The sequence below is a fragment of the Girardinichthys multiradiatus genome, chromosome 21 (genome assembly GCF_021462225.1).
Source record: "Girardinichthys multiradiatus isolate DD_20200921_A chromosome 21, DD_fGirMul_XY1, whole genome shotgun sequence".
Taxonomy (NCBI): domain Eukaryota; kingdom Metazoa; phylum Chordata; class Actinopteri; order Cyprinodontiformes; family Goodeidae; genus Girardinichthys; species Girardinichthys multiradiatus.
In genome coordinates, this window is record NC_061813.1 from 30925942 (window position 1) to 30949908 (window position 23967).

The 23967-nt window shown below is 38.5% G+C and overlaps 2 protein-coding genes across 8 annotated transcripts in view; one reads left to right on the forward strand and one right to left on the reverse strand.

Annotated features, from left to right (window-relative positions):
- Positions 1-9383, reverse strand: part of LOC124858021 (dnaJ homolog subfamily C member 13-like) — a 47954-nt gene extending 38571 nt beyond the window's left edge. For 2 of the 5 annotated variants that reach the window (XM_047349709.1, XM_047349707.1), the window contains exons 1-2: positions 8926-9019; positions 5929-6009 (exon numbers count right to left, since the gene is read on the reverse strand). In XM_047349709.1, the coding sequence (XP_047205665.1) occupies positions 5929-6009; positions 8926-8960 (116 nt within the window). In that variant the 5' untranslated portion in view covers positions 8961-9019. Of the gene's footprint in view, positions 1-5928; positions 6010-8925; positions 9024-9235 lie in introns of those variants that run through there. The other 3 variants (XM_047349711.1, XM_047349710.1, XM_047349708.1) reach the window with 3 other exon arrangements.
- Positions 9384-12333: 2950 nt separating this feature from the next.
- On the forward strand, positions 12334-23753 carry lztfl1 (leucine zipper transcription factor-like 1). 3 transcript variants are annotated; one of them, XR_007035646.1, is made up of 11 exons: positions 12334-12598; positions 12893-13017; positions 16653-16847; positions 18893-18950; positions 19213-19284; positions 20370-20435; positions 20521-20598; positions 20831-21007; positions 21275-21336; positions 21745-21848; positions 21984-23753. XR_007035646.1 is itself a non-coding variant. In XM_047348962.1 (10 exons), the coding sequence occupies exons 1-10, from the start codon at positions 12596-12598 to the stop codon at positions 22000-22002; spliced, it is 897 nt and encodes a 298-aa protein (XP_047204918.1). In that variant the 5' UTR covers positions 12334-12595; the 3' UTR covers positions 22003-23753. The 3 variants fall into 3 exon arrangements, 2 of the variants coding, with proteins under 2 accessions (XP_047204918.1, XP_047204919.1); XM_047348962.1 differs by lacking the exon at positions 21275-21336; XM_047348963.1 differs by lacking the exon at positions 21275-21336 and having other exon boundaries at positions 20849-21007.
- The last annotated feature ends 214 nt before the right edge of the window (positions 23754-23967 follow it).

Consider the following 23967-nt stretch of genomic DNA (forward strand, 5'->3'; position numbering starts at 1 on the left):
TCTACCAATTCTTTCGAGACGACCAGTGAAAAAAAATCCAGCCAGGATTATATTAATGGCATGTGGTTGAGGTGCAACTTGCTAAGCGAATATTAGTGGAGTGTATTTATAAACTTGAACCTGTATGAAGAATTTTATGTCGATTACAGAAACAAAAAATTTGTGAACCCAGCTCCTGCTTTTAAAATTCAATAAAGTTGTGTTAAGAGTTCCTATTGATAAATAAGTCCAAATAAATCATTAGTCCAAAATGATGACATTTACACGCATGATAAACGCATGTGAACGTATAGATCATAAAGAAAAGCCTTTCACACCCTCCTGTAAGAAGGACAAATGGCATCACTAGAACGCACGTCCATCATTGATTTGCTCATTTCCAGGTATTTCTGGGAGCCAATATGAAATATGATACAAAGAGGCTGACTAACATCTCACCAACTGCCTCCATCCACACTTCCCTGGTCATACACTGCAGTAACGGCAGCAGAAGCTCTAATTACTATTTGTTATATTCTCCATCTTTTCAATGACTGGAAAAGGTAACAGTTTCATGTGGGTGACTTTAGCTGCAGCAAACACTAATTTATAAACAGCTATGAGAGTTGGTCATTCTCACACAGTAGGAAGGAAGTGTGAAATGTGTGTGTTACGCAGTGAATGCCTGTGGGGGTGAGTGCGAGCCAATCCAAGTGTGCGTCGTTGTGGTTTGGTAACAGTTTCACTTGGCATGCTCGATTTATTTGTCACGTTCTGTTGACTGATTTGAAACTTAATAATCTGACATCTTTAGTAGTGCAAAACATTAAGAGATTTAAAAGTTTAAATCTATAGAAAACAATATGTCAGCCGTTAAGCTACGGAGGAGCAGAGTGGGGGGGAAATATAATTGAGAGGGTACTTCTACATAATGGATTTGCAGCTGAGGCTGAAGTGCCTGACAAATACAAACAGACAGGACAGGCCATGACCTGAGGCATGGCTAAAGAGGAACATTAGGTTTGGTCTCCTTCGCCCTGTAAAACTACTCCCAAGTACTATCACCACTGACCAGATAATATAAATCAGAGGTTAAGTGTTTTAATTTGGCCAATTAAAGCGTCCTGACAGGAGGATCAGAATAAGTGGAATTTGTGGAACCTGGCTGTGTAGCCTCTAGGCTCCAGGGGGTTTTTCTCAACCTCAGTCCTCGAGAGCTACTGTCTTACAACTTTTAGATGGATGCTTGCTCCACTAGCTCTCTGGGACTGGAGTTGGAGACCTCAGTCCACTAGCTATGTTGTTGTTTATTTCAATATGAACGTAATAATAAATCAAATACATCGATAACATTACAGGAATTGTAAAAGCAGGTAATGTGCTTTTCCGTTTTAAATAAAAGCAAATATATAGCAATAGATTGTATACATATGCATTGTCTTAAATGTTTGTGTAAATATAATGAAACTGGTTTTACTGTAGGTAGGCATGCCATGAGAATATTGTAAGCTAACAATAAATCTGGTCTAGTGCTCTCTGCCATTTTTGGCTTAGAACAGACAGACACCACGGTTTCACGTGGTTAAATTGAGCTAATGTAACTGCAAGCATATTTCCGTTTCAGGATTTAAACACCACAGCATCGGAGCTGTTGGCACAAAAAGCAGTTGGCAGGACAGAGCTGCTTGTGGAGAGAAAACCAAGCAATCAGCTTTTTAAAATGCACCCGCCCTCACCGGGCTGATTCTGGTTTAGATATTTTGGGGCCTTAAATCTGAGAACACCGCTGCCATTTTGACCTTAATTCAGGTGGGCCCAAATTGAGTGTCAGCTCAGAGCTAGTTAATTATTGATACACAGTGGGCTGGCTTGCTATTTTAGCACACTGACAAAATGCAAATATGCTCAGCTAATGTCTTAGAGAAGCTAAGTCTATGTGCACACAACACCCCTTGACATAATCTTAACGCTCTTAGATGCAAAATTTGTTTTTAGTACTTAATAGAGCACCAAAAACAGCACTAAAAGATCAGGGTGTGAAAAAATGCACAGAGTACTGCTTTATTCATCTGAGCACAGCTTGGTTCAGTTAAATTACAGAGATTCTGCAACCAATCAGTCAAAAATGACACTGGTGTTTGATTTCACAAATGAAGCTGCAAGAGATGAAAATCAACATGCACCAACATGAACTAAGCTATCTTAAGCTCTTTTGCCAGACATCTGCATAAAAACAGATATTCTAATTCAGCACCATGTTGTAATTTAATTGCACAGAAGGAAAGCAGTGGCAAGATGGTGAGAGTGGGTTGAGAGTCTTCTTTTTGGCCATTATACTACCTCTGCTCTAACTAAGAGGTGTGATAAAACAACTCCGAGACCCATTTTTCGCCCCTGTACTAACCAAAGACAGCAAAACACACAGAGCTTTATTTGTTGGGTATTCTAATCTCATTTTCTTATATACCTCATTTAAGTGCATCATCCAACGAGCTTTGTTTGAAGATAAGAGAGCACATTACCCTTGACATGCTCCTACTACACCGCACGTTTTTAAAGCCCTTATTTCCTTCCAAAGTTTCATAATGACACATTAAGCAACTTCCTGTAGTGTACTCACTACCGCCTCTCATGTACAAGCTAATTATCCCCTATTTTGCACAAGTAACAGACTGAACAGCAAAAGTATAAAACCATATAATACTGAACAACAGAACACGAGTCACAAAGACAGAACCAAATAATACCTGAAAGAAAGAGCTTAGCAACCACTCCATACATATGATAAAGCAATGAAGACAAAGACAAAAAACCTTATTTTACCCACAGGACAAACAATGCGTGCAGCAATAATCAGTCAACATACCAACATCATAAAGTGCTTTTCTTAGTAACATTAAAGTATGACAGCATTCAGAGAAGAGTGAAGCAGACTGGGATTTACAAATCACAAAAAGCAGAAGTGCTTTAATAGAAAAAAGATAAACCAGGGCTCCTAAACATCTTTCAAGTTCTTTTTCCATCATTTTCCAAAATATTAATATTTTAGGTATGAAATATTTAATATTCTCTTTGATTTTATGGCAAATGAGAGACTGGATGGATGGATGGACGGACGGACGGAAAAGCCCTTCGTTCAGAAGACACAAACATAATGACCCAATAACTTCCAAGACAATCACAGGACTTGAATAAAAAATGATCACAAGCATAAAGAGGTCACAATAAGGTCAGACATGCAGCAATATTTACCACATGCAAAACATTTCATAAAATAAATCTCAAAGCATTATATTTTAATACATTCAAAATTACATAAAGATTAATAAAAAACAATTTAGATCACAGGGAGATTTACGATGTTTAAGTTTAGCAAACTATCAAGATAAAATCTAACTGAATAAATAACTATGGCTTATGACACATTTAGGAGTGTCCTGTAAAATCCAACATTATTATGGAGTCAGATGAAAAAAAAATATCCAAACTATTTCTTCTTCTATTGAGCTAATGAAGGTCAGACAGATCCGCTGTATTGTGCTTGGCCTATTCATAGAAGTCCGCTCCACCCAAGCTGCCTGCATTCATACTTTTATGTCAGTGAATGTAACTCCATGTCTTTGCTAAACCCAAACAACTACATTACAAATGCACCAAATCAGGTTTCATTTTCATTTCTCTCGGCTGTCTGTCTTGTTCAGACTTGCCCACTTTCATACGCTGTTCTGGGGTTTCACTGGGTCTCTTCATAAAGAGCAATGGTATCAGATTCCTATCAGTAAAAACATTTCAGCTTAGCTAGATTTTACTGGTGACAGGTCAGGACATACAGACCGATGTAGATAAAAACAAGAGCCTTTAACTGTGTTACTGTGTTTCTCTCAAATGCGCTGTATATCGACACCGGCTTCTGCCGGACACGTCAGGAGGCTTTAGCAGGATGACTGAGTGATGACTGCACATCCCCTGCAGCCCTGCTTAAATTACTCAAGTCAATGAGAGGCCTTAACGGGACAAAAACATTTAGAAAGCAGGTATTTATATAATTAATATGATATAATGTGATCTTGTCGGCTCACAACGAATAGATTCTATCAGCATAGAGACAGCTTTTAACATGCTTTATAGTGTTAAAGGTCCAATGCTTTCGATCTATGCATGGCAGTTGCATAAACAACATGTTAACATCAACACACTAATAGAGTGGCCTAAGAGGGCTCGTTCACCCATTACAAGCACAAACTTTAATGTAATTTATTGGGATTTTATTAATCCAGAGTGGGAATAATAACTGAAGTGGAAGGAAATTAAATATTTCCTTAAACCCTAAAGGTTGGGCATGCATTTGTTTTCAGCCCAGTTTGCTCTGATGAGCAGTTAACTAATTAGCAAATAGAGTCCAACTGTGTGTCATTTAATCTCAGTATAAATCCACCTGTTCTGTGAAGGCCTCGTTGTTGTTTTTTAAGACAACATTAGTGAACCAAAAAATACAGCAGACAGGTCAGGGAGACAGTTGCTGAGACGTTTAAAACAGGTTTACTAATATGCCAAGCTTTGAACATCTCATAGAGCACTGTTGAATCCACCATCTGCTAGCCCAACCATTCACCTAAACAGACAGGCTGGACAAGGAGAGTATCAATCAGAGAACAACCGAGAGGTCGAAGGTAACTCTGGTGGAGCTACAGAGATCCACAGCTCATGTTGGTAAATCTGCTGACATGACGACTATTATTTAAACACCCCACAAATCTAATCTTGACGAGTGGCAAGATAAAAGCTATAAGAAGTCCTGTTTTTAGTTTAACCCAAGCCATGTAGAGAACTCAGTAAACATGTGGAAGAGGGTGCTTTTCCCTGAAGAGACCAAAACTGAACTTTGTGGCCTACATGAAAAACACAATGTGTGGAAGAAAACTACCACTGAACATCAACCTGAACTCAACAGCAACCTCTGTGGGAAATCTGTTCTCACGCAGGGAAAGGCAAGCTCCTCAGAGTTTATATGATGGATGGAGCTAAATCCAAGGCAATCCTGGGAGAAAACCTATTAGCAGCTGTAAAAAATGAATGGATGGAGGTTCACCTTCCAGCAGGACAACTACTATAAACATACAGCCAGAGATACATGTTAGAACAGCTCAGTCAAAGTCCAGATCTATTTACTGCTGAGAGTCTATGACAAGACTTAAAAATGATTGATCACTGATGCTCTCCAATGAGAGAGATTTCACATGAGCAACGCTGGAAGAGACATGGTCCAAAAGATAAAATGAGTAAACAAATAAAAAGGTTGAAAACCATGTGACCCTTAATTTACAGTTATGCACTGCTTTGTGTTGGACTATCACATAACAAACCATTAAAATAAACTCATGTTTGTGGTTGTAACAAGTCAAAATCTGAAAATGTTTATGGGTAGGAACACTTCTGCAAGACAATACATGTTGTTCTATCACCCTGTGTAGCCTATGACAGCAGAAAATTGTTGTAATCCCCAGATTAGGTGGTATATAGCAATTACAACTTATTATGTGTCAAAACCTTGATGTAAACAGTGGTCTACCACCTATAATTTAAACAGAATTTGACAGACAACATTGTAAAAAGTGCTAAAACTGTAACATTGGGAGAAGATGTATGTAATTTACATTCCACAAAACAACTGAATGTCATATATCGGCATCTTGCAAAAGACTAATTTTGTCCTAAGTGCACTATCTGGTTCTTGGAGATGCCCATCACCCAAAAGTGAAGCAAAACAGATCAATCACATGTCTGCAGACTGAGGTCTGAGGACTTCTTATCCTCAACAAAGATAACAAAATATACACAATAGAAGCACTGAGTCAGGGTTTCAGGATTTTGTCGAATTTCCCTAACCACATAAGTCAGAGCAGATATTCAATGGTCAAGTTTCAAAAAAAATAAAAATGTGGGTCTTACTTTCCTCTCCAGGAGTGTTTGGTGGTGTAGAAACAAGCCAGGTCTTTGTTGTCTTTCAGGATATTCATCTTTCCCCAGGTCCTTAAACACAAGCAGCAGAAAAAAAACCCACCATATTTAATAGAAGCCTAGTGTGTTAGTGGGTCATTATTTGTTACACCACAAAAATCGGTCCAGAGCAACCTTTACAAGTCATTACTACTTCAAGTTTATTTACCAGTTAGATTCCAACACACTGTGCCACACGCCTCGCACGGTCATTCAACATTTTTCAGTTTAGAGGGAGAGTCTCAAATCAAAGAGGAAACACTTGTCCAACAGAGAGGAACTCATCCCTCCATTGCTGAATGAATCCAGTTACAAGCCAAAGCAGCAATTCAGATGGCAGCACATTGCTAGCAATTTACCTGAAAAACTTTAACAGTAAACCAGATGGATACTTTCCAGTCTTTCCAGTAAGTGATAGCTATTGATTAGTCCGAAAGAAAAAAATATGTTTGTCTACATATCTAATTAAAGTATAAAGCACAATTATTTGTGGATCATCCAGCAGTTACATGAATAAGTTATGCTTGTGACAGACTGACTGGAACATGTGAAAAAATAGGCATTCACAGAAATCAGAATAGAGTCAAGCAAAAAGAGGAAATAACTGCCTTTCTTTTTCTGAGTACAGTAATTTGCTGCTGTTAGTGGCAATGTGACAAGGGGAACCTGTGTCAGCACTCAGTCAGGATCCTGGAAAAATTCAACTACCGTTGTCCTTCCTCTTCATTCCAGTGTGCAAATGAAGCTGCATTGTTGACTAAATGGTCAGGGCCTCCCAGAGTGCTGCAAAGTCTCATTTCTTGGATGAGAACCGGTAAAAATAAAAATCACCTTTGTAATGGAAACCACTGGTTTTTTTCAAATGTGGGTTCATAGAACTGCCTACATAATCAGATACAAAGCAGGTGGTGTACAACATGCACAACAGAAGATTTGGCTTCATTCCAAGGTAAGTTTGCCCTTTCTAGCAGCAGCTGACTGCCATAAATTTGCTTTGATGAGTGTAGCTAGTTATCAGGACTGGGTCATGTGATCGCCCTTCCCACTTCTTCTGTACCACTCTCAGGCTATTCTGAAAAACAGAAATACAATGACTAGAGAACAGAGGAGAAAACTCTGTGTAGACAGACCACAGTCCAAAGCAAAGCACATCTATCGAGATCAAATTAGCTTAGACTCTAAATGCTGTGCAGTATTTGTTTTTAGATTTTTATAACATGTACCACCTCAATGGGAAGGATATTTTTCAAAGTTGCAGCATATCAAGAGACGTGTTATAAAGCAGTAATAAACAGGACTTTGACTATTAGTTTACTGCAATATGTCCTAAAAAAAACAGACAGGGCTCGCATAATTTGTTTAAGGATCCATTTTACTTATGTCATCCATTTCCAAGTTTAAAGTTGGAAAAAAGAACAGACAATCCCAAATTTCTCACCAAGCCAGTCCTAAAACTCCAATATGGCTGCCATTCCTATACCAGTGAGAGCCAAAGTAAAATAAAGTTTTTTTTTGTTTTGGTTTGCAATTGAAAGTACAAAATGCAGGAAAATACACTGCCATCAGCTTATATAGCACTTAAAAAGCAACGCAACAGCTTACCAAAGTGCTGTACAAAAAATGAACAAGAACAAAAAGCAATAAAACTACTAATAGAAAATTTGGTACTGGTAATCAGACTGGTCACTAAGGGCATCCGTTAGTAAAGAAGAGACCTAAATCAAATTGGAAATCTGTGGCAAGGCTTGAAAACTGATATTCACAGTCATTCCTGTAGGCTACACTGGAACTGGAACAAAAGTTGGGTTTGATCCCAATTCCAGATCCACGTTCTGACTTTAGAGGTAAAAGCACCACAGCATAAGCATCCACCAGCTGTTAATTCCCAGTTCACTGTCGTCCCCTTTAGTTTGTACGGGGAATTCTCGAAATGTTTGCCACTGCACAATTAAATATGAAGCAACCAACAGTGCTTAGCTTTACATTACAGTTTGTCTGTATGTGTCTATCTGGCAAATAATTTAGCCAAACTTTTGTATGAGGACCTCTAAAGGCAGCTCAAATACCACCAGGGGTTCTAGACCACAGTTTGAGAACCATAGCTCTGGGTTATAGTGTACTTAACATTTGACCTTACAAATAAACAACAAGTGAAAATAAAAAAGATCAGACAGATACCACAACCTCATAGGTATGTAACCCTAATACACCCTAGACTCTGAATGGCTGCAATAAATTTGACACAGAACACATGATTCACACTAGCGTGTGCAAGTCATGTCTTCTGTGTCAAGCTACAGGTTTTGTGTGTCACAAAATTTGAAACGGTTCTTTTTGCTTGCAAAGAGATGTCCGTGCTACAGTTTTAATTTTCGGAGCTGTATGGATTGGGCCTTAGTTTAGAGAGCATTACTGGAAAACAACTTTAGCATCAGTATGAGGACAAGGTTCAAACTGTCATGTGCCGTGACATCAGTTTAATGGCCCTAACTGTCTTCATATGTCCAGTTTAAACTGTGTTAAACTCATGACACCTGGGTTACAAACTGAAATGGGTTTTTGTGAATGAATTTGGACATTCAGAATGACAAATGGAGCAAAACATTACAAAAATGATCAGTGTGTGATCTGCATGGTGCCTTTCTAATAACTGTCTTCCGACCAAGCGTTGCAACCTCCCCTCCTGTATTTGTCAATTACATAAAGCAATCATTCTTCCAACACAGGAACCTAAATGCCAGGAACTTACCCCTACTTCATTACTGTGGCTCAGTGAGGACTCAATGAACCACTTTCAAGCGAAGAGAATTTACACGTTGGAAGTTTTTTTTTTTTAACAAGAGAGCAAAAATCTAAGTGCCCTAGAAACGTTTACAGACTTAAAGCCATTTGTTTAAGCTCCTGTGTGGATGCGCGCTGCAGTAAATCCATGACAGATATTAACGTTACCTGTCTCTCATGAAGCTAGCACATCTCTGCTTCATTGCGCCAGGCCTCCACGTACAACTGCCCGGCTAAAAACAAACACAGTAGCTCTCTCGTGTCGACAATGTAACGGGGACAATAACGACACTCTAAATATATTTTTAAACACGCGTTCGTTTGTCAAATGCACTAAAAGGTGGAGGCTGTGGCAGGGTTAGATGGGGCTAGCTACAAGTTAGCGGCTAACTAGCGTATCAATTAGATCTTAACGCTGGAGCTCAATAAAGCAAACACGAAGAAGAAAAGAGTGGCACGTGCTAATGCTAACATTTACCTGTCAATTCGCTAATGGGTGTTAATTGTAGCCGTCCCTCAGCCCCCCTCCCTCCTCTGAGTGCGGACTGTGCTCCTCGGTTTTCCCACTCTGGCGCTGAAGACAGGTACCTACTCAGTTCCGCTGTGTTTCCCCCCCAACAAGACTCAGGACGCTGCCATATTCCTGAGACCTAAAGCCACCAAACTGCGCAGGCGCGAGGCCTGCCCTGTCATGCGGATGTCAGCTGATTTGTGTGTGCGGAAGCGTGGGGCTGACCACAGATCAGTTTTATTTGGTTTTTATTTGATGTTCGAATGGAGGTATACTGCCAAAGCCGATCTGGAAGCAGTTTTTGCGAAGCTGTTATTATTTTCCAACTAGAAATAACTCTATTACCGTCTTTGCTTTGTTTTTACCCAAAGGATAAAGCTAACCATTAGTTTAAGGGGGCAAAAAAAAAAAAAAAAAAAGAAAAGATTTCTGCTGTCTGACACAATTCTTTTCTCAAAACTGTCATACCAGTTCATATAATTACTATTTTAAGTAGCTTTCCATTCTAGTCACATTTGCGTTCACTGATTATGTACATAGACACCTATTATTCAAAATAATCATCTAGGCAGTTTTTTTCTTTTTATTGTTCTTAACTGAAAAGGAGGGTCAACAGATCGAGAGAGCTGTAATTCCAGGCACTCACCTCAACTAATCTAAGCAGGGGGTCAGAAAATATGGAAGAAAATATGTTAGTCAAATTTACTGGAACTTAACTGATACAGTCCTGTAAAAAAGTAGAGTATCTGTTTATGTTTCCATAACATATTGTGATATATGGATATGCAATTAGCAGTTTAAGAATATCATTAGACTCAAGGGGTATAACTAAACTATTTCTAGCGAGGATTAAATAAGGACACACAGACACTTATTCCCAGTTTAAATGGCTGAAATCACACACAGGTGTACAGGATTTTAAACATTGTTCTTCAGCATTTTCAAGCAGACTTGCCATAAACCATAAACATTTAGTTTGGTTTACTCCTGACTGTTGAAGTGAGAAAGAGCCTCCTGCTGAGATTGAGCAGCTTATGAGTGGATTTAAAGAGGTCTACAATTGGATGATGTTCAAAACAGCTGTCAATATACTGAGGCTGGTCATAAAGGTAGGTTTATTCCAAAAGCAGACCACAGGATGCTAAAATAAGTCTTTATAAAATTTTATCATCTGACCTACATGGCTCTTGCTAAAGATGATGTTAAAGTACATAGCTTTACTGTCAGAAAAAACCCGCATTGTTTACCTTTCTTATTGGGTGTGTAAGGAGGAAACCTTTGTTCTTTGTGGCTGTTACCTGTCTTTAGCTGTCTTCAGGCAACAAAAGGTAAGTCTTTATTTGTGTAATTAGTTTAACAATGTGACTATTCTGCCATTTAGCGACAGTGGGCTGCTACTGCACGGACTTCGCATGTGGACTGTGTATAAAGACAGCTTTTAGCATCAAACCTATTTATTACCATTAATAGTACCTTCAAATATACTTATCCAAATATATAATCAGATTCACAGTCAAGTTTTTTTTTAATATAGCTGATTTGGGAATAAGTTCAAGCTTATTTACATATAAAAACATTTAAAATCTTTAAATAATCCAATATAAAAGTACAGATTGATTTTTATACTGTTTAATTTTTAAGCATTGAAACCTTTATAATAATTTTTTCTTGTACATTTATAGTTTCATCAATCTGTTTACACGTGTAATTTATTATACATATTAATATTTAATTGTTCTGACCTTTTCATTCTATAATAAAATTACTATTTGACAATTTCCCAATGAATGTCTTTGTCCTACTAGTGCCATGACATCAAAACTAGACATGACTATCACAAAATACAGTCATCTGAGAAGTAAAAAAAACATTAACATGTATTATAACAATAAAATAATCAGCAAAAATAAGCATATGGCTATAACCAACTATGTTTTGTCCTTCTCTTAAACTGTAAGCAACTCACCGCGACTGAAGGTAAAGGGGAAACATCTTGGCCTCTAGTAATGACTGATGCGTTACACTAAAACTTGAGTGGAACAGCTCAGAGTGGTCATGTTATAAGGCATCTGTTTGGGTGGCAAATCATGCGCTGCCTGTTAGTTTAACTCAATTACAGCAAGAGAGACATGAGGATAAGAAAAGTTTCCTTCTTCTTTCCCCATTTGAATCTCTCCTTAACAAGATGGAGAGGAAGCTCTTAAGGCTTTATCTAGGATGAGAAGACTTTCCCTCCCAATCAATGTGAAGACTTGTTTCGCCTCACATAAAGTCAAAGAGCTTTCTGCAGCACAGAAACACCTATTCTAAGTTTCATGCAATTATTCAAATGAATCCATTTCTTATATTTAGACAAATTATGTTATTGATTTACAAAGTTGTTTGTAATTTTACAGTCCAAATACCCTGCAATGCAAATAAGGAGAGCCTCGAAGTGAATAAACTTAATTACTGTATGTCATGGGACTGTTACTCCAGTGCAATAGGATTAACCATTTTCAAGACCCACTTTGTTGCTGTCACTTTTTTTTCTAGCACTACACTGCCATCTACTGGTCACTGCTATCGTTTATATCAGGTTTACTTGCCACTAATCGAGATGTTAAATGAGGTGTGGGAAAATAAAATAAACCAAAAATAAATAAATAAAGCATACACAAAATATTTCATACCCTTAATACCATTAATGGACCAATGTATCAATGCAACAATAAAGTATGACAGTAAAATTTATTAATTCTAAAATACGAAACTGTGGTTTATTTTGCTTTTTTAATATTACTTATAAAAGAAACATGCATACTTAAACATAATGTTTGCAAATGTAATATATAGCAGAAAATAAAAATTAAACTCATCATGGTACATATAAAGAAAAACAGAAGTAAACGATTTCTTATTCGTCCCATTAAACAGTTAAATTTAACCTTTACATATACAATAATATGGATCAAAAAATGTGTGCGCTTTCAGGGAGACTCTTTTTACTTATTGTACCTGTCCGTAATGTCCATGAACGCACCTTCCGTAACCAAGGAGATGACGCTATGTTTCGTTACCAAGGCATTCTCAAGGCAAACACTAGCTGGTTAGCTAGGTTAGCAGATCTACAGGATAATCTTACAGCTGTGGTGGGATAACGGGAATTTTACTCATTTTATTTAGTTAAACAAACATACAACGGAGTTTGTCTGGATTTCAAACCCATCATATCAACTCTGAGTTTTAGTTTTTCGCGCGTTGTGTAAATTGGAGAGATTTTGGCCTCTTTTCTGTTGGAATAAGCTCAAGCTAATTTAGTTACGTTAGCGTTTCCACACAGCCATTATGGTGAGTAGCTACTGTGAACTGCGCTGCTAGCCACCCGTTTGCTTATAGAAGTGACGAACGATGCTGTTTTTTAAATAAGACGCTCCATTTGTGTGAAAAGCTATTGCTAGCATGCAGCTCTATATCATTACCAGCTCATGAGGAAAGGCCCTGTAACATATTGGCAAGAGAAAATCATCTTCAAGTTAGCTAATAAGCTAATTGGGGTTACTATTGCATCAACCCTTTGTTTTCATATCCACCATTTTTCCAATGCATGATTTTTGGCTAATGTCCTTTCTTGTCTCCACAAAGGCTGACTTTGGGTTTAATGAACACCATCAGAATGAAATCATCAACTACATGCGATTTGCTCGTTCAAAGAGGCTCCTAAGGCTCAAGACTATTGATTCATGTTTTGAGGAACTCAAAGACAGCAGGTAATTGGTCATGAACATTCCTGCCATTGTGGTTATATACTTTATTTAGATTTTTTATTATATCAATAGAAAGAGGTTATAGTGGACATAGCAATGTTGTGAAAAAAAAAAGCCTTATAATAAATTATATTTTATTGCAGTTGCATAATCACACACTGAAAACAATTTACAGTGCCGTGCAAGTATTCACACCGCTTGAACTTTGCTACATTTTGTCATAATTCAACCCAAAACTTTAATTAATTGAGCTTTAGTGAGATAGACCGAAGCTTTCTGTTAGAGAACGTTAGTGAACAAACAGCATCGTGAAGATCAAGGAACTCAACAGACAGGTCTGGGATGTTTAAACAATACCCCAAGTATTTTGAACATTTAACGCAGCACTGTTCAATACATCATAGGAAAATGGAAAGAGAAGGCACAAATACAGATCTACCAAGACATGGCCATCCATCTTAATTGACAGGCCAGGAAGAGGAGCATCGGTCATTGAAGCAGCTGAGACACTCATGGTAGCTCTGGAGGAGCTCCAGAGATACAGGCACACACGTTTGTATTTAGATGTGCAAAGCTAGAAGAGAGGTATTACAAAAAGATTTGCAGCTGTCATTGCAGTGAAAAACCGGTTCTCAAAGTAATGACTCATGGGGGCTGACATACAAATGCACGCAAAACTTTTCATTAATTTTCTGCCCACTTCACAATTATGTGCTAGTTTGTGTTGGTCTTTCGTATAAAAAGAACCCCCCAAAAAACCATTAAAGTTTGTAATGTAACACAATGTGGAAAAGTTCAAAGTAAGACACTTCATAAAAAGGTAACTTTTAATTTGACTGAATTTATACGGGGGCAATCCCACACTATAAAAAAATAGCTTTTAGCTGTGCAATTGTGGTTTTAGTAAGGTAGGAAAAATATTGCACCCCATCACAACTAGAACAAAATAAGTTTAACTGAAACTTTTAAGTTTATATTTTGCTTTTTAAAGTCGATCAGACTATCAAGGAAATTGTATACTTTTAATCCATAATTTTTCTTTCTCTTTTTCCATTCTAAAAAATGGAAAAGACAAGTGAAATGATATCAAAATGAGGCATAGATAAGTATGTACAGGTCCTTCTCAAAATATTAGCATATTGTGATAAAGTTCATTATTTCCCATAATGTAATGATGAAAATTTAACATTCATATATTTTAGATTCATTGCACACTAACTGAAATATTTCAGGTTTTTTATTGTCTTAATACGGATGATTTTGGCATACAGCTCATGAAAACCCAAAATTCCTATCTCACAAAATTAGCATATCATTAAAAGGGTCTCTAAACGAGCTATGAACCTAATCATCTGAATCAACGAGTTAACTCTAAACACCTGCAAAAGATTCCTGAGGCTTTAAAACTCCCAGCCTGGTTCATCACTCAAAACCCCAATCATGGGTAAGACTGCCGACCTGACTGCTGTCCAGAAGGCCACTATTGACACCCTCAAGCAAGAGGGTAAGACACAGAAAGAAATTTCTGAACGAATAGGCTGTTCCCAGAGTGCTGTATCAAGGCACCTCAGTGGGAAGGAAAAAGTGTGGCAGAAAACGCTGCACAACGAGAAGAGGTGACCGGACCCTGAGGAAGATTGTGGAGAAGGGCCGATTCCAGACCTTGGGGGACCTGCGGAAGCAGTGGACTGAGTCTGGAGTAGAAACATCCAGAGCCACCGTGCACAGGCGTGTGCAGGAAATGGGCTACAGGTGCCGCATTCCCCAGGTCAAGCCACTTTTGAATCAGAAACAGCGGCAGAAGTGCCTGACCTGGGCTACAGAGAAGCAGCACTGGACTGTTGCTCAGTGGTCCAAAGTACTTTTTTCGGATGAAAGCAAATTCTGCATGTCATTCAGAAATCAAGGTGCCAGAGTCTGGAGGAAGACTGGGGAGAAGGAAATGCCAAAATGCCAGAAGTCCAGTGTCAAGTACCCACAGTCAGTGATGGTCTGGGGTGCTGTGTCAGCTGCTGGTGTTGGTCCACTGTGTTTTATCAAGGGCAGGGTCAATGCAGCTAGCTATCAGGAGATTTTGGAGCACTTCATGCTTCCATCTGCTGAAAAGCTTTATGGAGATGAAGATTTCATTTTTCAGCACGACCTGGCACCTGCTCACAGTGTCAAAACCACTGGTAAATGGTTTACTGACCATGGTATCACTGTGCTCAATTGGCCTGCCAACTCTCCTGACCTGAACCCCATAGAGAATCTGTGGGATATTGTGAAGAGAACGTTGAGAGACTCAAGACCCAACACTCTGGATGAGCTAAAGGCCGCTATCGAAGCATCCTGGGCCTCCATAAGACCTCAGCAGTGCCACAGGCTGATTGCCTCCATGCCACGCCGCATTGAAGCAGTCATTTCTGCCAAAGGATTCCCGACCAAGTATTGAGTGCATAACTGTACATGATTATTTGAAGGTTGACGTTTTTTATATTAAAAACACTTTTCTTTTATTGGTCGGATGAAATATGCTAATTTTGTGAGATAGGAATTTTGGGTTTTCATGAGCTGTATGCCAAAATCATCCGTATTAAGACAATAAAAGACCTGAAATATTTCAGTTACTGTGCAATGAATCTAAAATATATGAATGTTAAATTTTCATCATGACATTATGGAAAATAATGAACTTTATCACAATATGCTAATATTTTGAGAAGGACCTGTATAGGTTGCATGGTGGCACGGTTTTTATCTCTATTGCCTTGCAGGAAGACACGGGTTTAAATCACGGCTTGGAGTCTTTCTTTATGGATTTTGCATTCTTCTGTTTGGGTAGTCAGGCTTCCTACCACAATCCTAACATACCTATTAGGTTACTTGATTACTGTAAATTGCCCTTAGGTGTGAGTGTGTGTGTGCATGCTTGTTTGTCCTTTGGGTCTCTGTGTTGAACTGTGATGAAATGGTGACCTGTCCAGGATGTACCCCGCCTCTAGCTTAATGGCCACTGGAAAAAGGTACCTGCCCCCCTTGCGACCCTGCACGGGGGAAAAGACGGATGGATGGGTGTGTGTGTTTGTATGTATGTATGTAGATCTTTAGGTGAAGAAGAAATCCTGAAAAACAAGAACAAACAAGCTTAACCTGTTGTTTGGGAGGCAAGGCCGGAACAAAAAAACAAACAAAAAACTTTTCTGTCTTTCCACAGAAAATAAAAGTTTACCCATGACTTTAACTGGAAGTGTTTGCATTGTCCGGTGAGACTGAAATTGATCCTATTAGCAACAAACACCGCATGTGTGTTGGGCATGAAACTAACAATGAATATATGGGAAATCCCCTCCCGCCCACTAATACGTACAGGAGAAGATCTGTGGTGCTGTGGGCCTGTTTATCATCCAAAAATGGAAGCATGAACTCTTTGAAAGGCAGGGAGATTTGAAAAAGAAATCTGATTTAGGAATGATTATCACTGGATCTTTTAACATGGTAATGATCCAGAACCTATGGCTAAACCAACAGAAATATGGGTCTCCAGACCAAAAAAATGAATAATTTCAAGTCTTTTTACACATTTTTATCATTGGTGACAATAAGTGAGTGTGGAGGGCACTTAACATCCATTTCTGTGCCTTATTTTCCCCCTGAAGGCTGGTGGAGGAGACCTTCACAGTGGACGAGGTTAGGGAGATGCTGGACGGGCTGCAGATGGTGGTCCGGGGGGAGGTGGAGATGGAGCTAATCAACACAGCCCACACTAACGTGCTGCTGCTCAGGCAACTTTTCTCTCAGGCTGAGAAGTTTTACCTTCGGCTCCAGAGTGACATCTCAGAGCTGGAAAACAGGTGAACTGTGCAGACCTTTGGTGCTACAAACATGTAATGAGCCAGTGACAGAAATAATCACACTGTTACCCAGACGAATATAGCATGGGAATCTCTTAAAATCCAAAAGTGAAAATCATACTCTTTCATAATCAGTGCATTAGTGGATATATTTAACCTTTCTCATTTGTGTTATAAACTTTCCTACTCTCATACAAACAAACAAAAGGTTAACCCTGTTGCCTGAAACAGAAGACCCTTTAAACGTTAACAGTTACTTTTACTGTACCACATTTCACTTCCTCTTCAGTGCTTTCCAGATCCAGATCTCTTACATGTCATTCAGCAGGTAAAAAGGTCAGCAGTCTTCTACTGATCTACATGCATGCAACCATGGTTTCCATTATACTGCTTTCTTCTGTCACACCATGTCAGTTTCCGTTTAGGTCTACATACATTTGGGCTAAAAACCCATAAACTATCACCGTCTTTATTTAGACTTATTTAGATAATAAGCTACATATTTTGTTGTGTTTCATCCTGACTGATTTCGTCCACAAAAATAAAAGCTTATATTTCATAGGTTAATTTGTCAAAGACATTGTATATTATTTAGGTTGTATATATATATATATTTTTTATGTATTTGTGCCAGAAACGAAATATAATTTAAATTCTATTTCCACATTTCCACTGCACTGCTTCTGAGTGTGTCTTAAACACTGTATTTTAGACAAATGGTGAACATTTTTAATTGAAAACTGCAGTTGATTATGCATTAGTTCCTTGATGAAAACAATACTTGTTAAAATGACTTGTTTTTGAAGTAAAACCTGAAAACTGACTGTTAAAGGAGCCATGTGATGTGCCAGTGTTGGTTCACTGTGTTTTATCAAGTCCAAAACAGACATTTCTGTGTTAAAATTTGTTTTTGTTTAGAAAATAATCATATTTATCATTCTTATTTTCTAAGAAACTGAATTTTAGGGTTTCATTAGCTGTTAGCCATAATCATCCATCTAAATAAACACTTGAAATAAATCACTTTGAATCTACATATTAACGATTTCACTTCTTGAACGGACTAACTGACATAAAGGTAGCTTTTTGATCATTGTCTCATTTATTGAGAGGCATGAGTAAGTGGCGATTAAAAGTGTTTGATCTAATATAAGGAGAATAATTTAAAGTGAAATTCTCACATCCTTCAGTCAGAGGCTTCTTTGGACTTGCTGTAATACTGACCTCTACAGCAGATCCTTTCTGCCCAAAGCCGTCAGCATCTACAACAACTCTTTGAAGAAACCTGTATAATATTACGGCCACGTTTAACTTTCCTTTGGGATTAATAAGATATTATAAATTGAATAAAAGCCTCTCATAAACCCCTCATCTTTATAGATATTCACATAAACATTGCATAAACACAATATCACACGCATTTGATGCTGTTGGCCTGTTTGTGCTGAATACACACAGATTCAGATGTAATGAACTTAATATAACTTTTGCCCTCATGACCGCTCACCTTATAAAACACATTGTTTTGATGAAGATACTTTGTTTATAGTATAGCAGGCACATGGTGGGTGGATGAGGAACCCATGAACCCTTTTTGTTCTCTGCAGGCTACAGCTGTACGTGACTGAATATGTGTCTAAAGCTAGGAAAACGCCCCTTGTCACGGGCTACGTGTCTTCAGCTGCTTTTTAAAAACCACATATAAGCTTCATAGAAAACAGTGCTGCTCACCACAGGCATGTATCTTATAACACAAGTGCTAAACTGCCACCAGGACTGAGGGAGTTCACTTTTCCTTTGCCAAACATTTGCGACCGACAGATAGTAGATTGTAGAGTTAGCACAGATGAACATCAACACCTAGGTTACGCAACTGTTGTGAAGCGGTTGTTTTCTCATGGTTGTTTCATTGTTGCTGACAGATTATAGCAAGCTGTAGAATCCATTTACACTTCTTAAATATTTAAGTTTTTTTTGTGTTTCTGCTAAATCCCACTTTAAGCGAATTGATCGTCTAATATCTTTTTCTTCTCTCGCCCTTTTAGGGAGCTGTTAGAGCAAGTGGCTGAATTTGAGAAGACTGACTTTAAAACTACCAATAAGGTTCGAAAAACACTTTCTTCTTCAGACATCATTATTTATACCACAGCCAAAACCCAATTCCTCTTAGAGTACCTGCCCCCACATTTTAAGAGCTTTTAAATGTCAGACTCCCTGGCCCATATTTGTAGTAGTGTGGTTCAGAAGTCACGCGCCACTCAGGTTCACCTGTGGTTTTCTGTTACGTTGTCTAAAAAGAATACATAAGTGTTGCAGTTCATTGCAATGCTCTAGTATGACTGTGAAATCTTGAATTCGTTTCTAGATGAACCTGGAAACAAGTAAACCCAAGTTGGCGCCACTGAATGAAGGTGGGGTGTCGGAGCTTCTTAACAAGGTAAAATGATTCTACGTGTACAATCATCATAGGCATGAACACCATAATAGTTCTGAGACTCATTTAGGCCTTTTAATAAGTTGTCCTGTTTCAAACATCAATTATTTTAGATAACAAGAAGTGGGTGAAAAACTTTGAAATTATGGACATAGAGTCTTAAATGTATACACACCCCCTGCTAACATTTGGTTAATTGTCCCCTAGAAAGTTGGACCTCAGCCAGATGCTTTTTATATCCATCAACAAGATCCTGACATGGTGTTGAGTGGGTGTATGTGGGTGCACAGTTGTTCGGGTGGTGAGAATGGTAGAAGTTCTGCAACACACAGCACCCAATAGGAGGAAAAGACAGGTGGCCTCTGGAAGGCCGCGGCAGCCCCAGACAAACAGAAACAAGACGTCACCCCAGGGCAGCCATATGCCCCGCACAGAGGAAGGTCATCAGTGAAGCACAGAAGCAGCTGTAACCGGGCCATAGAGGGACGGGGTGAGACATAGGGTCCCCCCAACCCAACCCAACCCAACCCAACCACACTGATGAATTTGGAAGTAGTTGTCCTTTTTTATTGTTCTTCTCAGTTGGTGCAATGGACCAATACTACTGGTGGCAAAAGAGCCCCTCAACATGACATTTAGTTTGATAGTCTTAATTTATGGTTTGTTCTTGAACATCCTATCCAATTTCCTTTCATCAGAGTTGACCGTTTGGGACAGATAGTTGAAATTTGGATCGTTAGGTAGACGATGCCCTTCTGGATAATACACAACAAAAACTAGCTTTGGATCATTAAAGCAGGCTAACATTAAGTTACTGGAATTGCCTCGGACCTGAGCCCTATTGAAAATGTTTAGACTATGTTTAAATGTGTCTGTGGCAGAAAAACCAGACAGTTAAAACGACCATTTCTGATAAGAATAGAGGTCAAATTCTTGAATCCACGGTTGAAAGTCCAACATTAAAATGACATTAATGCCCTTGATGAGCGTATGTTAGTGTCTGACCAGAACTATGTCACTTGCACAGACTGGTTGCAAAGTTCAATAAAATGCTCAGTCCAACAAATCTATTTTTTATCCTGTTTTAGGAGATAGCAAGATTACAAGAAGAGAACGACAAACTGAAATCCAGGCTGCGGACTTTAGAATCACAGGTATAAAAGGGGCCTTTTAAACTCAGTTCTTTCTCTCTCTTATTTATTGTTGTTAAATTTATTTGTATGTGATTAATTTCATCAGGCCATGAGTGCACTAGATGAGAAAACAAAAGCAGAGAGAGCTCTGAAAGATCTAAAGAGGACACAAGGGGAACAACAGGTACTGTTCGGCTGGCATTTAAAGAGCAGTGTTACAATTCATTAGTGCTTTCCATTTTGTGTATTTTATTTTTACTGAATGCTTGCTACCACTTGCTTTTATCTGCTTTCATTGGCCTACATGGTATGTATGAACCTGAATGAACATTATAGATGTCGTATTCTCAAGTTACACCAGTTAGCATAGCCAGTCAGGCCATATGAACTCTGACTGGTTTTCTTCTCTGTTTCAGCTTTCTGCTCAAACAAAGGAGATCAGCAGCCTGGAGGATACAGTAGCAGCTCTGAAGGAGGACTATGAAAGATCTCTCAGTGCCAAAGCTGCATCCCAGAAGGACCTGCAGGAGAATCTAATCACTGCCAAGCATGAACTTCTGCGGGTTCAGGAGCAGCTGGCCTTGGCAGAGAAGGTACCTGTTAAGGAACCAGGCCCCCTCTGGTAAAATATAGGAACAAGCACCTGAATGTACACGATGGATATTCTGCACAGCTAATTTTGATTCAGTCTGTGAGAGCATCATTGTAACCATATAGAAAACAGAACCTTAAAGGATGAAGTAGGAATAGCCTTTAAACCCTTTCACATTTTGTCGTGCACAATAAATGTTTTTTATCTGGATTTTATGTGATGGACCACCGTGACTCAATCAATCAAACTTTATGTACTTTTCATGCAGATAGCTGTAACACAGAATGATGGACATTGGTTAAAACAGATAAACAGACATGACCAAAGCAGGTAACCGAAATAAATATATATATAAATTGAACAATTATTGAGGATGCGGAACTAAGGAAATGCAATTATGTAACGAGGAAACACTGGTAAAAGTTGTGCATATTTGTAAAGTGGAAGCAAAATTACCAACGACATTCACCCTTTTTTTAACAAATAAACATCTAACACGTGTGTTTGGGGGGGGGTGGGTTGGGGAACATAGAGGAAGCAAGACTTTTCCATGATCACTCACATCATAAGAGCAGACGGCTGACTTCATCTCAGGAGGTTATTTTATAATCTCTTGTTTTTTCCTTTTACTTTTGGTGGTTTTGCGCTTGTAAATGAGGGTTATTTTCTCCTGCCTTTCCCCCGAACTGAATCTTTTGTCCTTTCTTTCCCTCTTAATGTTTGGACATCTGTGTGTAGGAGTTGGACAAGAAGTTCCAGCAAACCGCAGCATACCGCAACATGAAGGAGATTCTAACTAAGAAGAACGAGCAAATCAAAGAGATTAGGAAACGACTGCAAAAGTGAGCATTCACATTTACTTAATTATTCCAATTAACTCTGTTCCCAGTTGCCTGAGATGTCATGGAAAACATTTATCAGTGATGTTCTGTTTTTTTTTTTTTGTACCATCACATGCGTTTTGCTTTCTGTTCCAGGTATGAGCCTGATGACTGAGTTCCACATGTTTTCTTTAGTAGGACAGGACCAAAGTTTTTTCTGACTGGTTTGGAACAAGAAACATTCAGTTCCAGTGTTTTTTATTTCTGTTTTATCTGGCATTCTCTGTCCCTGTAAGCTTCAGTGAAGAGCAGGCCGGTCCATTGGGGGATTTCACAACTGAATACTCAGAAGATTTGATGACAGATGTGTTTTTTTCCCCCTTCACTGTGTCAACTTTGAGCTCGCCTACAGTAGCTGGTAGATTTCCCTCAGTGCTCTATGCAATAACCAACATTTTCCTGTTTAAAGGGGCCTTGTCCTTTTGCTGAACTGGGCAGAAATGTTCTGTTTGCCTGAAGCTTGGTAGTCTTGTCATACCTTGCAAACGCATTCATAGCTCTTGAACTTTTTCACATTTTATCGTGTTCCAACCACGAACTTCAACGTGTTTTACTGGGATTTTATGTGATGGACCAACACAACAAAACAGTTTTCAGAACTTGGACCCCTGAGTCAATACTGTGTAAAAGTTTTCTTTCACTGCAAGTGTAGCTGTAGGGGTTTTGGGGATCGTCTGTAGTAGGTTTTCTAGAGAACCTACTGTTAGATTGGATGGAGGGTGGAGGACCTTGACCGTACCATTCTATTAGATGAATATAGTTTAGATAACAACAGCTCTGGCCACCCCCATCTTTTGCTGTCTAAAAGGCTGTTTTTAAATATTACCTATTTTTAGTTCCATCCATTTTTGCTGTGAAAGCATCCCTGCAGCAACTTGCTGCCACCACCATGTTTCACCATGGCGATGAAGTTTTCACTGTGATGTGCTGTCCGACTTTTTGCCACACCAACAGTAGGCAAAAAATGTAACTTCGGCCTTTGGTTTTGATCTTATCTGATCAGAGCGCCTTCTTCCACATGTTTGCCGTGTCCCCTACATCTGCTTGTGGTGGATGTTGTGGTGTTTAAAGCCTGGTTGGGATGTTGTTTTATAATTAATAAATTTCTCCACGACTTTCCTGGTGTTTACGATGCTGCTTGTTCACTAATGTTTTCTAATGAACCTCTGAGGCCTTCACAGCTGGATTTATACTGAGATAAGAATAAACGCAGGTGGACTCTTATTTACCACCTAGGTGACTTCTGGATTTACCAGAGTTTGCTTAGGGGTATCACAGTAAAGTGGGCTCAAAACAAATGCACGGCACGCTTTTCAGATTATTCAGAACCATGTGTTTTCCTTTCATTGAACAATTATGCACCATTTTGTGTTGTTCTATCACATAAAAATCCCAGTAAAATACATCAATGTTGTGTTGCTACGTAGGAAAAAGTTCAAAGAGTATAAATACATTTGCAAGGCACTGCATATATTCCAGTGTAGGACCTGGTAAATACATAACAATATTTTGCTCATCTGTCTTAACTTTAGCAGCACCTTAAAGTCAAAGGTCCAGTTTTAGACAAAGTTAATTCCAAACCACTTTGTTTAATATTGACCCTCCTTATGAAAGGTGATGCTTTAAGAAGATTTTATGACACTCTTGCTTATCTAAACAATAATATTTTATTCTACCCGCAGTTTATTTCTTTTCTGCTCTTACATCTAGATTTAGACGGCCTACAATATTTTTGCTGTTGAATCCTTGCATATTTTTTGTATCGCTGTACATAAACGATTTTCATTATAAAAATGCTCTTGTAGAGTGTGCATTTAACTGGATTGTGAAAATTTGATAGGATAATAAAAAGTGTGGCCAAATGCATGTAATACGTTTTCCTTTTTAAACTTAGGTTATGCAACAAAAAAAAAGTTTTCACACAGCTTTTTAGATGTTAGAAATATGCCTACTCAAAGTAAAATCACTCACAAGTGAGCTGTAAAGGATAAAAACCGTTAGATTCCACAAGAGGGCGCCAAACTGCAGAAATATTATTGCACCATTTTGATTGATTTCAAACATTATGTTGATATTTTTT

Excerpts from the sequence above, each read along its gene's own strand:
- lztfl1 (XM_047348962.1), top strand. Across the intron at positions 13,018-16,652 it reads GAGGAACTCAAAGACAGCAG|GCTGGTGGAGGAGACCTTCA; the intron begins GTAATTGGTCAT and ends TTCCCCCTGAAG. Across the intron at positions 19,285-20,369 it reads TGTCGGAGCTTCTTAACAAG|GAGATAGCAAGATTACAAGA; the intron begins GTAAAATGATTC and ends ATCCTGTTTTAG.